Source organism: Branchiostoma lanceolatum, chromosome 10 (genome assembly GCF_035083965.1).
Source record: "Branchiostoma lanceolatum isolate klBraLanc5 chromosome 10, klBraLanc5.hap2, whole genome shotgun sequence".
Lineage (NCBI taxonomy): Eukaryota > Metazoa > Chordata > Leptocardii > Amphioxiformes > Branchiostomatidae > Branchiostoma > Branchiostoma lanceolatum.
The window spans coordinates 7,320,309-7,340,449 of NC_089731.1; the positions used below are offsets into that span (position 1 = coordinate 7,320,309).

General features: G+C 43.7%; 3 protein-coding genes across 3 annotated transcripts in view; 2 read left to right on the forward strand and 1 right to left on the reverse strand.

Annotated features, from left to right (window-relative positions):
- LOC136442917 (lisH domain-containing protein ARMC9-like) overlaps window positions 1-20,141 on the forward strand; it is a 310,166-nt gene that overhangs the window by 184,872 nt on the left and 105,153 nt on the right. The window lies entirely within an intron of this gene.
- On the forward strand, window positions 374-3,692 carry LOC136444044 (EF-hand domain-containing protein D2-like). Its single transcript, XM_066441503.1, has 4 exons — window positions 374-728; window positions 1,805-1,952; window positions 2,591-2,743; window positions 3,150-3,692. The coding sequence occupies exons 1-4, from the start codon at window positions 541-543 to the stop codon at window positions 3,300-3,302; spliced, it is 642 nt and encodes a 213-aa protein (XP_066297600.1). The 5' UTR covers window positions 374-540; the 3' UTR covers window positions 3,303-3,692.
- Window positions 6,205-16,229, reverse strand: LOC136443719 (eukaryotic translation initiation factor 5A-1-like). Its single transcript, XM_066441069.1, has 6 exons — window positions 16,070-16,229; window positions 11,536-11,716; window positions 11,141-11,245; window positions 9,726-9,857; window positions 9,182-9,267; window positions 6,205-8,607 (listed from the first exon to the last, which is right to left on the reverse strand). Exons 2-5 carry the CDS (start codon window positions 11,698-11,700, stop codon window positions 9,202-9,204), a joined length of 468 nt encoding a protein of 155 aa, XP_066297166.1. The 5' UTR covers window positions 11,701-11,716; window positions 16,070-16,229; the 3' UTR covers window positions 6,205-8,607; window positions 9,182-9,201.

The following is a 20,141-nucleotide window of genomic DNA, read 5'->3' on the forward strand; positions in this document are numbered from 1 at the left end:
TCACAGTATCTTTACACTGCTGACCCCCATGGACTGCTGGGTATTTCTTCCAGCCTTCAAAACCAACAAGTGGTTTGTCGGATGCGGGCATTCAGCGTTGGATAGAGGATACGGTAGAGAATAAAAATTTCTCTTTGAAAGAAGCAAGATGTGTTAGCTATCAGAATATCTTTTCCCCGTGAAATTTGAAATGAAATGATTGGTTGTGTGCAGATTTGTAGACGGGGCCCGAAAAAAAACACACAAAATGTATAAATATCGCTTCTATGCGTTCTTAATATTCTATGAGGAATGAATGTACTAGCCTAGAATCTAGTAGAATGAGAACAACGAATACCAATTCTGGAATATGACCGTTTCCCCCCGTCTATGACGTCAGTTTTAAACTATTGTGACACAAGAACAACCACCGTGACAACAATAAACAACAAGTTAGTGCAGTGAGAACTAGTGACAAACCGAGGTTAGTGCAGTGAGCACCGTGATTTCTAGAATCTCCATACAGTCTCTGAGAAGAAGGCGCGAAATCGTCACGCAGAAATGGCCGAAAACGAACTTGCCGACAGACTCGCCCGCCAGGCGAAAGTTGCCGATGGGGCCGAGACCGAGGAGCCGAAGAAGATGCGGGAATACGAAGACCCGAACAAGAAGTTCGCACACCCGTGGCCCGAGTTCTCAGACTACTTCTCTCGCGAGCAGTGCAAGAAATATGAAGAACTCTTTCAAGAGTAAGTGCGACGTTTTTAAATCTAACCGTTACACAAACTTCTACGGTAGCCCGGATGCCAGACTCCGATCTCTATCATCCTTCCCAGGGTCTAACGCTGTAGAGTTTCATGTTGGCCCTAGAGCTAAGGAGTTGGCTTGTGTACGCCTTACCTTGGAAACAGTCTGGGATTCAGGCTAACTTTTCCGTACTCCCTTCAGAAACTTCTCTTCAATAGTCGTCAACTCCCTACAAGAATGAGCATCAAAACGCCCTGCTGAAATCTGAAAGATATTTTCTACGAACTTATTTTTACATCATTTTGCAATTCAAGACGACATTTTGTATGCCCTTGTTTTAACGAAGGAGCCGTATTCGAATTCGTTTTTGCCTGGAGCGGCCCTGTGTCGTAAACTTAGTAACCTATCTGACGCAAAATTACATTGTTACTATATGTGACAGGGATAAATTGTAGATGCCTAACGTTTCCATATCATAATAAACCTTACACACCATACGACGAGTCGACGAAATGTTTAGAGAGGACAGGACAACAGACAGTCTGGGTTTCTTCTGTTGTCCGAATAAAACTGGTATCGTTGCGAGCTGAGACGACGTAGCCTGGGTATCATCCTCCGTAGTTACTAATGGCTCTCACTAGGTATGGAAGCAAAAAGGGAGACCCAGCAGAACGGAGGGTGGCACATTTCTGACGGTTAGCATGAGAAATTGTACATGCTTGGTGCCCGGCGTGCACTTTCCTGTTGCCGTATCATTCGGATGGGGTCGTGTGCGACAGAAGCCAATGGAGTCACCGTTCTCGAACGTTCTAGGTCTGGGGCCTTCTTTCTTTGCAGGCCAAGGGAGATCGTCTTCGCGGCTCTAGAGGCATTTGAAAACCTGGCCCCGATATGTTAAAAATCGCGAATCAGCACTCCCCCAAAATAAACGCCGCCGCTGCTCCTACCAAGGAGGTTGCTCCTACAAGGCTTGATCATGAAGAAGACTACCAAAAATGCCCGCTGCAAAGCTGTAAAAAAAAGGGCGATTTTTACAACTGACACCTCATCATTATGTGTGGTTTCCCCCTCTGTCCAGGAGTGACCAGGACAAGGACGGGTTCATCGACTATGAGGAGCTGAAGAGGATGATGGAGTCACGTGGCGACCCCATGACTCATCTGGAGCTCAAGGCCATCATAAAGGCTGTGGACGAGGACAAGGATGGCAAGATCAACATGAGAGAGGTGAGGGTAACATGAGAAGGGTGAGGGCAACATGAGAAGGGTGAGGGCAACATGAGAAGGGTGAGGGCAACATGAGAGGGGTGAGGGCTACATGAGAGGGGTGAAGGCAACATGAGAAGGGTGAGGGCAACATGAGAGGAGTGAGGGCAATATGAGAGGGGTGAGGGCAACATGAGAAGAGCGAGGGCAACATGATAGAGGTGAGGGCAACACGAGAGAGGTAAAGCAACAAGAGAAGGGCGAGGGCAACATGAGAGGGATGGGGTGGGGCTTACATGATGAGATGGGACAGGTCAACATGAGGGGTGAGGGCAACATGAAATGGTGTTAACATGATGAGATGGGAGGGGTGGGGTCAACATGAGAGGGGATAGGAGTGTGAGAGCAACATGAGATAGGTGAGGGATGATGATGATGAGAGGGGAGGTCAATATGTGAGGCTGGGATGGGGTAAGGCCTAAGAAAAAAAAATTGGGTCCAGTGCACTAACTGTACTGAAAAAATTAGGGTCAGCAAGAAGGGATTCTCTCTCTTTTTTGTTGTTGTTGATTTCAGCCGAAGTGATTAAACAAATAAAGTTTAACATCGGAAGGACGTTAACTCATTCTCTCCCTGGATTTCCTCTCCCTGTTCTGTAGTTCCTGTACCTGTGGAGTAAGGTTCTTAAGGGGGAGATGCCCGAGGGCTCAGGACTGGCCAAGCTGGTGGAGGCCCACGGCAAGTTTGGAGCCTCCATCAAAGTACAGAAGGCAGCTGGCGTTGGAGGAGCCAAGGGGTTCTTCGAATCCAAGGTAAGACCACACTGATTTGATTATATGGATGACATCCTCTAGGCACCCCAAAACTGATGCGAACCTGGTAATAAAAAGTGTACCCCAAAAAGTTGCTTTCCTTATGAAATTTAAGTGTCTCATATATACACATCTCACACCACGGTTCTCATAGATACACATCTCACACCACAGTTCTCCAACATACACAACTCACACCGCAGGTCTCTTAGATACACATCTCACACCACGGTTTACATAGATACACATCTCACACCACAGTTTTCCAACATACACAACTCACACTGCAGGTGTCATAGATACGCATCTCACACCGCAGGTCTCATAGATATACATCTCACACCACAGTTCTCATAGATACACATCTCACACCACAGTTCTTTAACAACCCCCTCCTCCATCTCAGATGAATGAAGATGCTGACAAGGAGAAGTACCAGCAGGAGATCCAGGAGCAGCAGCGGTTGGACTACGAGCGCAAGCGGCAGGAGAAGGCCGATAAAGAGGCCGAGGAGGAGCGCAAAGCCGCCTTCAAGGCACGGGCTGGACAGTTCCAGTAGTTACTCCTCACTAGTACTTATGAATAATGTTATGTTGAATCATTGTAACACACAAGCCAGATTTCTAAGTTAATAACCAAGTAGCAAGCCCTGAGAAAATTGGACAGTTCAAACTGTAGCTGGGTGGCTTCAAGTTTGCTGACCAGGGCACAGTTGGTAGTTCATTTTCCATGTTGTTAGAGCCAAATTGTATGAGTGTATCTATAGGTTTGAGGATTGCTTGTTTTGTTCATGTGAAAGTGACAAAAAATATGACATACATGATGTGATATTGTTGGCTCTGTGATAGTGAGGTTGTTTTTGTCCAACTGGTAATACATACATATCTCAGTGGCTACGAAAAGATTTGACTGTCAGATGTCATCAGAATAAAGTATCTGTAACATGCCAGCACTAGTGGTTCTTCATTTCCTCCACCTAGCTGTCTTTCAAGCGATTCCATTGGACCATTTTAATGTATATCTCAGCTTCTTTATACATGTACATGTACTTGGTCTATTAAATTCCTTTCAATCAATGAACTGTTTTGTCATATTGCATGTTGGTTGGTTTTGAAACAGGCGTCCGAAAAATAATTCACAGTTTTTGGTTATCTGATTGACCCTAGCACAATCCGCTGACCTTAACCTTTTTTGAGGTCAACTGCTGACGAAAAAATCTGACATTAGTGATAAAAACATTGGAGAACATGTCCTCCTCATTCCTGTTGCCATAGAAACAGTGATATAAACAGCTCCATATAACCTAGTCTCTACCAGGCTAACCGCGCCAGCTATAGGGAGAACATTTGCCAGGGGACTTTGGCCATGGAGGGTAACATTCGCAGCCGCATTCTAGGGTTGCAATATTGGACCCTCTCTCTGTAGCTGACTCCCTTCATACAATTGACTCTATTTGGCCAATTTCTACTATTTTCCCAGCGACCCGCGGAGGCTGGTAGAGACTACACATAACCTAGGTCCCCTGTATGTTGACCCCCAGTCAGAACCGGAAAAAAATAAATAAAGAGAATCCCGACCCTTCCTAAGTATTTTATGACTGACATAAATGTTACAAGTTCTCATTGTTTGATGTGTGATCTTAGCTTGATATGAACTCAGCAGCGCCCTCTTTTAAGTATTGTGCTAAGTGCAGCCTGCCACCCTCTGGGGATGCGGACAAGTTTGTTCTAAAAGTTTTTGAGTGTCACTCATGTGGAGGGTTGGGCCACATGTCTGATGACTAGTCATAAAGTTTGTTTGGTCAAGAGTTTAACTTAGAATGATCGTTATACTTCAAATCTGCACGAGTCATCTACAGAGAAAATAGCCAGATAAAAAGTTAAACCAACCATTGTTTTTCATGAAGCAAAACATTTCCTACAGAGGTTTAACTAAAGTTAGAGATGGGCTCAATGGACTTGACCCACTGACGTTTTGTCAAAACCAAGGAGGTTAAAATACTTCCTATTTAACCTCCTTGTCAAAACCGATCAAAGGCCATGCCAAATTAACTTTTTTGAGGAAGTAAGAAGAACGGGTAAACTGTGATAGACCAACATGCTATCCCAGTCAGTCATAGGTTAATATTTCAAAGAATGAAGTGCCAATCTTTGATATGTAGTAAAACTAATAAAACAATGTCTTTCATTCACTGTTGATGCCAACATACATTATTGTTGTCAATTCATATCCTGAATGTTACGTGAGCTTTCATTATTTTCATATCCGAAAGGTAAAACAGAAAGTGCCCAAAGACTCTAATGACCTGACACTTGACACCCCACTAATATTGTGCTATCTGATTAGCAGAAGTCGTCAGAAATAGGATTAATGATTTGCCAATAATTTGTTTGCCAGAGAAGGTAGAAGATGACCAGCATGGATCACCGCTGTCTCCAGGACTTGCCCCTCCGTCCCTGAAATTTGCTTGCTGGGACGGACATAAAAATTCACCCCATCTGTCCACAAAATCTGAAGTTCATGATATAAAGCTGATGAAAATGTATTTCTAAGCTTAAAGTGACAAATATAACAAGGAAAATCAACAACATGGGCCACCAAAGAATAAGCGGGATAGAAAAAAATGTAAATATAGAATACAACACGGGGTATTCCCTATCACCCAAGGTTCCAGCCCGACCATGGGTAGGATCGCCCGAAAGCCGTAGGCCGATCCGCGGGAGGGCTGGGACCGAGGGTGATGCGGAATATGCCATGTTTTATTTTATTTATGTCATACCCACCCGAGAAAACACCCATTTCAATGCGGAATGTGCCAAAAGTCAAGGGAGTTTTGTGTCCTCGAACACAAAACGGGTAACAACATCGATTCCAGCCTCCGAATCTGGCATTCAAATTTTCGGCGGCGGCGCAACTGGCGCGCTCGAAATGCATTCGAAATATTCTATGGAAGCCTGTGTGATACAACTCTAGAACTTCATGTGATAGTTATCACCTGGTCCGGAACACCTGTATCAGGCCCAGGCATGACATGAAGATAGCCCTGGCATAGATTCTTCATTGGTCCAAACTCTTGTGGTGCCTAATGGCACTTAGGGCAGAAAGTTTCCTTACTGCTTTCTGTAGCAGGGTATATTTTTCCAGGAGGGGTTGCTTGCCCTTCCCCTTTACTGTGCTCAAGGCACATCCTCAAACAGAGGGCTCCCACTCTACGTCCCTTCCGACTGACGGGTGCAGCCCCAACCAGGATTTGAACTGGGGTCTCCCAGTTACCACCCAATCGGAACCAGGAGCTTGCCTGCAACCAGTTCAGTTACATCCCAATCATGGATTCTTATAGCTGTCTGAACCTGCCTGGCAACATCTCTTGCCATTATCTGTTGTGTTCCTACCCTACAGAGGTGTCTATATGAGACTACTCAACTGGGACCAATTCAATGAAAGAGCCAGACTCAGTCATGTACAGAGTTAAGTCCCAGTTTTGCTTTATTATTTTCCTTTTCCACCCAAGAGGACTGCCGAGTGAGGGGGACACACTTCTCGCCACAAGGGAGGGAGAAGTTTCTTCACTCACCCATTCATGGGTTAATGATTGCAGTTCGTTTATAGCATGCCCAGAAGAATTAGCCAACATGTCTGTTGTATCGGCATTCTAGGACATGTCCTGATCTTAGAAAAGTGGGCAGCAAGTGGCTGATTGAAAATTGTGGTAGCCAGATGTGCTTTCTGTCTTTGTTGGCCAACTGGCGCCGACTCCACTGGGAAGGCAGAGGTAGCCTTGAGTTTCAAACTCTCAATACCACAGAAGTTTTCAGCTGGCACAAATCAGTGTAACAGGTTTACTTTGCAATCAGAATAGTCAAATTTTGCTGGATTGTAGCATTTAAAAAACAAACAAAAAACACTAAAACGGTTGTGCTATCACCAAGGGCACTCACAAGGCAAGCAGCGCTGCAAGGTGTATTTTTTCTTCCATTATTAGATTTCCCACCAACTACATGTACAAACACATGGCTATTCATAACAGACATGCAGGAATTTTTTCACTCACATACGAGTCAGGCAAAACAATGGACAGCAAGACAGTTGAAAGAGCAAAGAGGGTTCTAAGTTGCCAAAGTTCAAAATGTACTTTTTCAAACTTTTCACAGCTACGTTTTGTGCTCTTCAGAGGGGATCACTAAAAGTGGTAGCAGTACTAAATCATCCAAACTGGATTCACACAGATGGAAGAAGGTCTGCCAGCTTTTATAATCACTGATTCATGCAACCAATTCCTAGCAACTCCTCTGTGTGGGAGCCATGGGTTGCTGTGCCCTTTCCTGGCAACGCCTTTGAGTGGGAGCCATGGAACAGTGTGCCTTTTCCTTTCCTGCAGCTCTGAGAAACTCTTTTTCCCCCGCCCTCGGCAGGGCAGTCCCATGGGCCATTACACACCATTGCATGAAAACTACTTCTGACTGTACACATTCATCCCAAGGGCCTGCGGACAAAATATCGTGGAAACATTTCTCGCCTGTATAGAAAGCACAAGCATAAATTCTCTGCTATAACAGGAAGTGGGGCCCTGAGCCACTTCCGAGAGGAACAAAAAAAAATTGGCTTAAACAAAGCAACACTTATACTGTTGATAATTGACTTGTTGCAAGAATGTACTATCACAAATACAGAAATGTGCTCCATTCTTACATTTAGGTCTCATTTCAAAGTACGGAAAATCCTAATTTTTGTACTTTCCCACTTTTGAAATGCCCCCTCCTCATGTGTACATCTACTAGCAGATAAAGGCACGATCGAATTAAGAATGCAAGAAATTGGTGAACACACAACATATAGGAAACAAGGAAAGAGATAAACTTCCTCTGACGACAACGATTTGATGCAAACTATTTCTTACTTAATTTTGGTTCAGAAGATTTCCTGGTGCCGCCATCCAACGATTATCACTTAGAAGTTCTTAAAGCTAAACACAAACAAGCCTGGCAGTCTCAAACTTCCCGTTTGGTTCATGTCGTTTATTGGATTCCTGTGTTGTAAACCCCAGAAGTGTGAAGGCCAAAGGCATGGTCTGACAGCAGACACGGATTAATAATGCTACATCAGTAAGTCACGCTCCCCTTCTACCCGATTACCCCGCCCCCCGCGGCTTTACAACGAGCAACCGCAGCAGATGACCCAAACCTCTTGAAGGTCATGTCTTTGCACCGAAGAACCTCCGATCTTCGTCTGTGGTAAGAAAGAGGGAGTTTATCCGTCTGTAACCATAGAAACTTGCCAGTTGAAACACTGTCTTTCTCACTCAGACTGTGGTCTTAGTAAAAGTACAAAGTGACCAAAGTAGTGCAGACCATGTGTCGAACAAGAGGTGTTTGGATACATCTGCTTGCCACGCTAAGTGACAAAGAAAAACAAAACAAAAAAACAGGCGAGCAGATTTAACGATACAATTGGACAAGGAAGAAATGTTGCACAACCTGTGGATACAATTTATAATACCTTACATTTCTAACACTTTGTACAGTTGTAAAGACTGTCACATAATTTCTGGGCCAGGCAAAAGTGTTTGCAACGACAAAAAAAGAAAACTAGTTAGGACAATAATGACATTACAGAGATCAGCAATGCTGGAAGATTTCATGGAACAGTTTTTCTTAAAGGATTTGTACAAGGGTACAGCAATGTTGCATCCTGGTTGTAGGTAGAGTTGTGGTTCAGGTGGCCACAGGAAGCAAGTGTAAAGCCGGGAAGTCCAGTTGTTGTTATTATTATTGTTGTGCCTGAGCAGGATGGGACAAGTTGCAGTAGCAATCATCTCCATGGTCACCAAGTTAGCTCAATGCTCTTGCCTCCACGGAAACCATTACCTGATGAAGAGGACAAAGAATGTTACATCAAGGCACTGGAGGTGACAGGCTTCTCCTGTATGTGCACACAAACACATAACACACATAGTAGTCTCCAGAAATACAGGCAATATAACTAAAGCTACTTTCCACTAGACTGCGATTACTGAGCGACCAAATGGCAACCAAAATTGGATTTCTGTAACCCTTGATTTCATGATTGAGATATGATGTAAGATGTAAAAGCACGATGTAAAAAAACAAAACACACACAGCATAAAAAAGAAATTCGGGGAGCGATCTGTCAAGTCTTTGGTCGCTAAGTAGTCACAGGCTCACAGCCTCTGGAAACAGGGTGAAAGTGACAACCCCTCCTGAGCCCACTTTAAATGCATTTAAGTTTGCGTGGTTTTTATTTCGCGGTAGGGAGGAAATGGAGTGTTCACAGTGGTTTTAAGTTCGCCTTTGAAACAAAAGTAGCGCTACAGCCATAGGTGGGCAAAAGTTTTAGGTTCGCGCTGAAAGTTCCCCGCGAAAACCGCAAACATAAAACCACTGCATTTCTGCATTTACAGTAGTTCAAAATTGGACGTACCTCCAGACCAGAAGCAGAGTTTACTTCTCTGTGACGGTCTTGACAGCAATGGCCAGTTCAGTATCACAAGCCTTCAAAATCGTGACCTGGAAGGCAGAAACAAGTGTGGTTCACTAAGGAGACAAACTGACATGCAGATACCATACTGTCATTGTCATACTGAACATGACAATAGAAATCTATGGAAAACAAAATGCATCAAAAAACATGTATAACAGATAAATAAGATCCAGGAAACAGTTAAGATGGACTGTACAGTATAAAAGTATAGAAACAAGAACAAAACTGATGGAAAAACGAACCTGAACCCCCTACAAACTGTTCTACAATTCTTTCGAATAAAACTATTTTACCCCTTTTATTGAGAGATTAACTGTCCTTTAATCTATTACCTGTCCTTTTTGTTAAAATATACTATAAGCCAAATCAATCAACCAATCAATAAATAATACAAAATAAAATATAACATAATATATCAACAAAGTTTTACATTTATGACAATATCTATCTAGACACAAGTGGAAGAATCTAGAACAGGACTTACATTAAAGGAATCTCCATTGTCAAAACGAGACAGGATTTCAGCACCCACATCACCGTCGGGCACTTTTAGATCTTCACGTGTATCTCCGGTATCGTCCATTAGAGACATGTAGCTGTCTGCGATATCAATCAGCTGGAACAACAGATAGGCCAGGGGCCACGTAAAAACATCTCAAACATGTGTTCATCATTTCCCACCATTTCATAATGTGGAAGAGTAGCAATAGACTGATCCTGACTGCATATCACAATTAGCAATTTAACCAATGACAGGGTGCCAATTGGTGGTTCAACCAATGATCGGGTGGCTGCATGTCCATCAAATACATTTCTAAGTTGGATTTCGACGGAGGTGGGAAGGGCCATGGGATCAGTCTATTTCTCATCATCCCCAGTTTACTTTTTCTTTCTAACTGCGATAGTAGTAGTATAGCAGAGATACATAAACACCAATTTTCTCCCTTGTGTGCACACTAACTTTTGTGTTCAGAACTTGAGTGCACCAAAGTGAGTGTTGCGGTTCCAACTGCACATGTGCAAGGTCAAAGGTGAGGGCTCCTAACTTGTAAACAGTTCTTGTCTAGACCATGCTTTTTTGTGGCATCGTGTGGCACAATCGGGAGGGTGCTTTACACGACTTTCCTAACTCCACCCAGGTGTAAATGGGTACCTGACTTCGGTTGGGGAAGGTCATATTGAGGTCACCTGCTGCCACCGAATGGCAGCCGTCTAGACCCTTGCAACAGTTCCACAAAGTGCAAGTGTGGAGCAAATATGTATGATCTGTAGTGTATTATGTGACTGTAAACCCTGCAGCAATTCAGCACTGGCTGCCATTGCACCGGTAATTTCTGACCAATAAACCATGTCCAGATGTGTTTTGTTTTTGTCTCAGGGAACTTTTGACATATGACCCACAATGAATTACAGTAAGCATGCGCAGTTAAAGCCGTGAACCAGCTTATTGCAAGCTGTCAGGAACTTGGCCGAAAAAATCACATAATAATAAACCCTGCTCCAAAGTTATCAGTCAGTTTTGCAAACTTGCTTACATTTCTTCTGACAATCTGAATTTTTCTTCTTCTGCAAACTGTAGGCATTTTGGCCGGATTGTGTGACTTCTGTTTGGTGTAAATTCTGCATAGCGGTTAGAGCATTGGGGGTTAGAAGGAATAGGTCCAGGGTTTGATGATCTGACAGATCCAGATGTTGTGTCTTTGGGAAAGGCACCTTACATGACATTCCTACTTTGGTGGTGGATTGACACCAAATGAACCTCTCGGCTAATCTGTCCAAAGTGTGCAAAAAACACTCACACACATTTGGAGCCCAAATGTGCCAAAATCTGTACATTTGCCACCACCAAGAACCATATTTTTCCCCTTTTTATTGTGTATGTGAAGGTAAGTAGTTCACCTGATAATCTTTGCGGTTGACATTTGGAACATTCATGTTGTGGGTGGAAGGGCACACATCCTCATACTTCTTCCCAGTAAAGATGTCGATTCCTACTAAGTGAACCTAAAACAAACAAGAAAATGATCTAAAACATGCACAGGATGGAGTCAAAGCATGCACATGAAATAAGCACATACCAAATACATGTAACCATTATCAGAACAATCCAGCCACAGCTTACAGAGTAATGCAGTTCACTCACACACGTACACAAACTAACACACACACACAAGTACACAAACTAACACACACACATCATCAAACACACACATCATCAAACACACACAAACATACAATAAAACATAACTTTTTGGATAATAATGTTTCACATTACAAATTTTGTAGTTTCCTACCTTGGCGTGACCGTGCTTCCCAGTCTTGGACGTGGACATTTCCACGATTTTGCAGGGATGGTTCTTCAGCATCACGTGACCGTTCTTACGCAGAGCGGAGCACTGCTGCGGGTAGGTTGTAGAAGCACCAGATTGGGCAGCATCAAACTCTCCCTCGTCTGCCATTGTTGTACTGGGTCAGCTGTTGGTGGTAGGAACAAAAATGTGGTGAAAAGGGGTTTCAAATCTCATGCATACTGTTATTCTCTAGTATATACTGGGTTAGCCTGTGTTTACACCAGCTCTCGACCGGAGGTTACTGACCCCCACCCCAAGAGCTTGTGGCACAATACGTCCAAGCCGCGAAGTCCATTCTAATTTCTGGAGTCACCAATAGGAAGCCAGGAAATGAATTACCATAGTAACCGGCCAGCCATCACGTGATTACCGGTGCCAGCCGGGTGTAGGCCAGGCAGAGTAGGGCGGAGTACTAGGCGGGACCAAATTTGATTGATCGCACCTCATTTCTAAGAAAAATGGGGACTACCAGCACAAGTTTCGGAGTGTTCTGGAGAAAGTGTGTGAGGATTTTGGTAGTCCCTGGCCCCTGAAGCCGCTTCAGGAAAAAACGATTAATTTTTTGGTCGAACAGAGAAACGACGTTTTTGCGTGCCTTCCTGCTGGCTACGGGAAGCTGATAACCACGCCTCCCGCGCCCCAAACTTGTGGGCACATCAAAGACTCGCCGCCGTCCATCACGGCGCAGCGACCGTCAGGTCCATAGCAACCATCTCCGCTGGGTGCCGCGGTGTCTGTGGGAGGTCCATGACGTTTGCATCTTATTAACCATATATGGAGGCCCAGGACAGTCGGACGTCCACGCGCTTTAGGCGTATTTTACATCAAGCTCTAGAGGGATGGCGGTTACAGGAACGGCCGGCCGCTAGGAAAGCGATTTGTCAGGCTAATACTGGGTCAGCTGTAAAAAGTAGGAAAAAATGGGGGGAATAAAGGGCTTTCATATCTCACCCCTACTGTTCTTTATTCTCAGGTGTCAATAGTTAGATCCCGTTCATAACAGGATTTGCAAATCGTGATTCACCCAGGCATGGGACTGATCGCGTTTTGATTCGCAAAAACTCCAGAATTTCAAGGATCGGGATTACCCCCCTCCTTGTAGTCGGATTCGGGTCGTACATAACTGCTTTCACGCTGGAAATCTTTTATGAAGCACACTTTTGATTTTGACAACATGCACTGTGCACCTTCAAAGAAAATTTTCCTGCCACTGTGACAGCTGACCCAAAAAAGTGTATTGAGCTTTTAAAAGTTGTCTGAATGCTCCCCAAAAGTTGTCACTTTCCTGTCCAACTTTGCCCAAGGGCATGATACATGTTGCAACCTGCAGTACGCTAGTGCTCATGCTGTTTATGATGCAGCTGTAAACATAGTTCCTTATTGCGCGGCGTTAAGGTAGAACCTAACATTACACCGGTAATGCCTAGAGTGTTTGGTAAGATGCTAAATCTGAAAGAGCATGGGCATTTTCATGAAAATTTTTTTTACTGTTTGGCTACAGTCAAACCTGTCTATAGTGGTCACTCAAGGAACTGGCGAAAACTGGCCGCTATGGACAGGTGGCCGCTATGGAGAAAATGTTGATTAATTGACCACGAGTGACACATGTTTTTAGTACCCACTGAGATACATTTATTCACTGTACAGTACACATGTAAACATTGCATAGGTAAGTCAAATTTTAGAAGTTCTTTTACATGTACTTCTATTATTGGCTTGAGAAAAGAATTATTGTATCTGCCAACTCCAAAACTCATGGCTTGCTCGAGCTTCATGTCTGAACAGACCAGCATCGCCATACTCTACTCTTGATCCTTCGGGACTGCTTTGCTGCAGGCACACGCGTCACCAACGAGTTTTAATCATATGAAACAAAGTCTATCGCAGCAAAATGCCACCCTAGTTAGTTAAGGACAAAATACATGTTGCTCAGTTGCCACTTACTGTTCGTTTTCGACTGTTTTCAAACATAAAATCGTGGCAACAGTTTTCCTTAGTCTGTTGTTGTTTCGCTTCCCTCTTGTCATTAAAAGCTTCTACCATTATGCTTATAGGGTACTCAGAAGAAGGCGTTCTTTTGATGGCTTTTTTCTTTTCAGAAAATTGCAATAGCCCAAATTTTACATCATATTCATGTTATTCATATTTAGTTTGAAGCTTTTGGTAAAGTAATTATCCTCAGTGATACTTTACAGCAAAATAAATTTAGCGCATTATACCTCCGTAACAGTGGTGTCTTCCGTTGACCTTTATGCTGCTGACTATCAGCGCCTTTTGAAAATCTCGCGAAACACGTTTTGACTTTGAGCACATTTTTGGATGAATTCCCAGGGAAAACGGAAATTTGGCCGGCATTCAAACATTTTGCAAACTTACCTCATCAGGTACATGTGCGTGTTGTAGTTTCCAAAAAGCTGCCGTAATATTTGTCCAGTCGAAATGCACAGAAATGGTCAATTTTGCTACGATGTACAAACGCAAGCCATGTGAAGAAAATTATACTTGACTTCGCGTCAAACCATGGATTTTCTAACAAGAATAAAACATTCTGGTTTTTCTTATGAAATTACATATCGCACTGCCATGACTATATGAGTATGATTTGTCTACGCCTGATTTGAAAATTCCTTCGTGGAGGAATACCTCTGGTATTGTACAAGCTTGTGAGCGATGTGTCTATTGTTAAATATTGTATTAATCAGCACTGGACTTCAGACACAGGCAACGCCCTGCTACTATCATGTATAATATGCCTGCTCATCAAACATGCCTTCAATTTAAGTTTTAGCTTGAGATGCCGTGGGGCATTTTGAGCTATGCCACAAAACAGACAAGGCTTTCATTTCAATTTCTTTACAAACAATATTAGAGAAGACAGGGATTCTGAGTTCATTTTAATGTTGCCCCTTACAATCCATAGGTGATGATCAGGACAATTTTTGCAGTGCAAATGTATAGTAAGTTGATGGCAACAGTACAGAAACCCAATAAAATTGAAAATCAATATGTTACAACCTTAAACTTGGACAGGGAAGAATGCTAATGCTAAAGATGCGCCACTGGAATTACAGTCAAAACGGAAGTAAAATGTCTGAAATAAATTATCCCTGAGGAGCTGGACACAAACTCAATCTCAGTTCTTGGATTTAAACTTGAGGTACTGAACAGGACGATCAAGTTGAATCAACGTGAAAACAGATTCTAGGACAAAGTTTATAGCTTGGACTGGTACACACACTTTCAGTGAGTGAATATTATCAATATAGCTGACTTCCAAGTTTTCCCTTCTACTAAGTTCTAGCCCTCTATTTTTGGGATTTCAAAATTTAACTCAACAATATTTCTTTACTTTCCATAAAGATAGAAATGGGAAGCTTGTCTTTTTTTTAAAGTGTGAACCAACTTCAAGTGTGTCACTGTCAGAGTTGTAGTGGCCATGGCCATTGACTGATTGAGGCACATATCGGGTGTTTCAACTTCACTAAAAACATTAATGCAATACATACACAAAGAAGGAAACATTGGTACACATACCACTGCTTTTCTTTAAGATTGACAAAAAGAGTACGGAAAAGGGAAATCAAAACTCTTCCCACGTGTAAAATAATTCAAAATGCTTTGAAATGCCACGTTATAATGTTATGCGAGAAGAGTTTGTGTTACGGTGACCCAGAGGTGACCAGGCATCAGAAATAGCTCTAGAATAGCCAAAGTTTTGAATGGGAAGGGGATGTTCTCTCTCAGCCTTAAATACACCGTGGTTTGTCTAGAATATGCTAAAAATTTGATATTCGATAGCAAATCTTGGAGGTGTCAAAGGTCATCTCAGCAGATAGCAGATAGAAACCGCTGCACATGCCACATATCAGCCGGATATAAGGAGACTTGTACAGCTGTACAAAAAAATGATACACGGGGCCCAACGACACCGTACGAGTGTACCGTACGAGTGTTCCCTGCGCTGTGCATGCGTAAGCAAGGAGTAACGGTGAGGTTTTAGAAGACAAGTTCTTGGTCACACCCAGCCGCCCCAGCGAGGCCCCCATCCTCACACAACTGTTCCCCACAATCCGGTTCACTAGCACACCGGCACGACTAGGAACCACAACTTTCTCAGCCCACATTCGTACGTCTAACTAGCCCTCAAATTTCACGTCTCACGGTCCATTGAGTGTCTGACACCAATCGTGCGAAGTTGTTGCCCAAAACGGGGAGTTTGAGGGTTGCAGAAGGCGGGAAATCGTGCAATGGGAGCCATGCCTGGCCAGGGGTGAACCAACATGGCCGCTGGCTCTACAATGAAACAGCGATCATCGAAAGTTGAAAAACTTCCCCCCAAGACGTTTAAAAACAACAAAATTACACACACACGATCTAATGGTAACTAAGAACTAGTCAGAGGACCGTAGAGTGAAACATCACGCTGGATAACGGGATAAAGACATCAAAATATGCTAAGAAAGAGAGAGCGGCTTACATGTGACTTGGCTGGCGCAAGTTAAGAGGCTCGGAGAGCGCCTGCGCGCTGACTCATGGCCACCAATGTGCTTTAGAGGGGGGACCGACAATTGCCTCCGCTATGAGGCATTGCATTACAGGAAACGATGATGAGGCAATCCTGGAGCGACATCTAGCGACCACATGAAATAGTTGCCAAACTCACCAGGAATAAAAATGATTTTAGATATTCCACTGGGTTCAAAATACTTTTCATAGCCGACCAAGGTTGCCCAATGCTATTATACAATGAAGACCTTTATTGCACATTTCTGCCACACTTGGCTAAGTACAGGTCACAACAAAAGATAATACAAGTACAGTTAGCGGATACAAAAGAATATGACTATCATTAAATAAATTCTACTTCTCCTCGCTTTTCGGTTATAGTAGATATAAAAGAACAGACGTGTTTTTCAATGGGAGGTTTGTCTAGTCGCATTAGAAATATGAATTTTTGAACAGTACTTAAATGTGTGAAGTAGGGAAATAGGTTTTCTACAAGTTTATACAGTTCATTTCTTTCTTTGGTATATAATACACATTCTACCACAAAATGACATTCGTCTTCTACTCTATTCAAAGTACAATGTTTACATAATCGTTGTTCTAGAGGAGTGCGGGTATGTCTTCCCGTTTCAATATGTAGTTTGTGGCAGCTGATTCTTAGTCTTGTGACTGCATTCCTGACCCTCATATTTGAATACTTAGATATTTTTCTTCATTATAAGTAGTTTTGAATAATCTATATGAGCTTAACTTATTTTTGGAAGCCCCACCTTTGTTGTCGTTATGTATTTCTTTCAGAACGTTTGGAAGTAAATGTCTTTTATCCGCTGGCCAATGGAACTAACAATTTGTAACGTATTTGAATTATATGAAATTGGTAGGTGCCATAAGAAAGCAAACCCGCTCTCCTCTAAAGACTTACGTATTCCTGTCGCCCAACATTTCACACCAGATTTGTCTAGTTCTAACTGACAGCAGAAAGCATCTGCTTGAAAACTGTCGGCTGACACATTCTGGCGAAGTCTAAGGAAATATTTGACGGCATTTAGCGAAGCATCCACTTGTATTGGGTATCTTCCTAATTCCGCCCTTGCAGCTAAACCTCAGCCAAACGCTAGGTTGCCCACGAACATTTCACTATTTTCAGGTTGCCGTAGGTGGATCCAATGACCTGTTTAGTTTAGGCGACCCACACATGTATTACTATTAGCACCTGACCTCTCGATGTAGATACCTTTATAGATATTATTTTGAATCATTTATATACAATACTTTTTATGTACATGTGCTTAGAATATTGTTATAACATGTTATACTGTCCATGGCAAAATTCCAGTGTACTGTCTTGTCCTTGTTGAGTTGATAAAGGCACTAGCTAGGAAAGCAAGGGATGAGGTCTTCACTCAGTGCTTGCCTGTGGGAACTGATGCCGGGACCCCGTGGGTCCCAGTCCTTTATTCATAACACATGTCTGGTGTCTCTGACCACCAATGGAGAGATTCCTGTCGTTACAACTAAAACATCTTGCACCATCTAGATGTGCAGTCAGCACTCTTCCCCCTCTACATAGGATTCGTCTCGAATCCTTTAAAATATAACTTTAAAGACGTCACAAAGTACGATCGAAATATGGCAGTTAAAAACGGAGAGGTAAGGTACAATAATATAAACAGAGATGGTAAGATAAACATTGCCAGGCCATAAACGGGCACGGGTGTGACACTTCTTCCGGATTCAACGACATAGAGAGAAGCCTCAAAGACGGACTGCTGCTGTGATGATAGACAGGCGTCTGGGTACTTACTTCAAAGCACGAACATAAAACAACAAACATAAACAAGCAAAAACAGGCTTCGCTACTGACAGCAGTCAAGTACGAGCAAGTTCTACGTTAACGCAGCATGGTCAACGCAGTATCCGACATTACCCAGCTTCAGGGTGGTCGGCAAATATCAACTCACAATCATGTCACATCTAGCATAGACCGTCCCGTAGGCAAATCAGTTCTATCTAGGAAAGGCATCATGCAGTCTCAATACAAAACAATACAATATAGCGTCCACCAGGTGGATCCGTTTCCCGTAGGCTTACGAATAGTCCACCTGGCGGGTCCGTCACCCGTAGGCTCACGAACATACAAGAATACAAGACATCGTGCAATAATGGTACCTAGCTACAAGTAAACCACAAAAGTTCGAGATGTTGCACAAAGTTCAGTGGTCCGGCAGGATACGCGGAGAAGTACTTTTTCACAGTTCGGCTAGTTTTCACGGTAGAAGGTCACGCTGGTTATCACGGATGGGCAGCGACGGGTTCCGTCGTAGGGGTAGTCGGGCTGGGTCGCGATCAAGTCGGCATGGTGGGTCAGGGAGACGGCAGCGTAGTCGGCAGGACAGCGCTCACGGGGTCTTGCGCACGTGGTCGGCGGCGGGTGGCATCAGGACAGCGGCGTGCTCTGGCCTCAGCGACGGCAAGCAGGGAGTCCGGACGCCTGGCCCCGGGCACCTGGCAGACGTGGTTGGCTGGCAGGCTGGCTTGGTTAGAGGGCGGCATGGAGACACGTCGGGCGAGCTGGGTCGGTGTGATACGGCGGCAGGCTGGCTAAACGGACGGCGTGGTAGCGTACGCGTGGTGAGTCGGGGCTGCTGGCTGTCGACGTGGCACGATGGCAGGCAGAGCATCGTAGCACGGACGGAGATCCTTGGGTAGCCGCTGGTCTCGCTGCCGGGCGACTCGGGCGGCATGGTAGCTGGCCAAGGCTTGCGTCGAGGCGGGTTCGGCCGTTCGAAAACGGCAACCACCGCTCTGCCACCAGTGTTGAGTTGATAAAGGCACTAGCTAGGAAAGCAAGGGATGAGGTCTTCACTCAGTGCTTGCCTGTGGGAACTGATGCCGGGACCCCGTGGGTCCCAGTCCTTTATTCATAACACATGTCTGGTGTCTCTGACCACCAATGGAGAGATTCCTGTCGTTACAACTAAAACATCTTGCACCATCTAGATGTGCAGTCAGCATCCTTGTCAACAGGGCTAGTCCTGCTTTCAATGAATAGCAACAGGCTAGTTGGGCAGCCCTAGCTGTGTGTGTTGAACAGCCAATCCAATAGATAAATGAAAATAGATAAAGGTTTTAATCTCGGACTCTGCTTTTTAAAGAAATTTTGACATTTTTCATGCATGGCAATGATGGCATATATATTATGATTAACGGTACAAACTGAAACAACGAGAGTAAATGTGGATAAATTTAACAAAATCACGTCAGTATGATAGCTCAATATTCTATTCTTTATGCCAAGACTAACCTGGTGTTACAACGTTGAATCTACCGAGTCCTTGCACACAGCGCGCGGCAGCCCGCTCGCCACAACTTGCAGTCCGACTTTCGGCTCCGCCTCGAAACTAGATAGCGAAACTAAGTTGAGCCAAACAAAATACGATTGGACGCCTGGGCAACCGGGTATGTCGTCAGAATGATTGCACAAATTTTGGCAACGATCATCGAATAGACTTCCTCTTTGTCTCTTCAAAACATTTTGAGGCATCACGGCCGAGGACAGGCCGAGGTCAATCTTTGAGCGACATGAATAGTTGCCAAACTCATCCGAATGAAATGATTGCACAAATGTTGGTAATAACTTTCGAAAAGACTTCCCCTTGTTCAATATCTCTCTTCAACACATCTATGGATATTACATTGCATCATAGGGCAGGGTGATAAAGGCAACCCTTGATCAACTCATAGCTACGCGACCACGTTGACTCCTCCAATAATAAAAAACACACACAAATGTTGGTAACGATATCAACAAGCTCACATCATCAACAAATCTCCAAGAAAACTTGATCTTTCATACATGTAGCTGTTGCGCTTTTTCTTCGGTTCGGCCATGTTAAACATATCACTGAACGTTAACTGCCAAGGATAATCTTTTATTCAATAAATCCGGAGTGATTGTGACTGGTCCATATACTGTAAATGCAGAAATGTTCGCAGTAATTTTAGTTCGCGGTTTTCGCGGTTAACATTCAGCGCGAACTTAA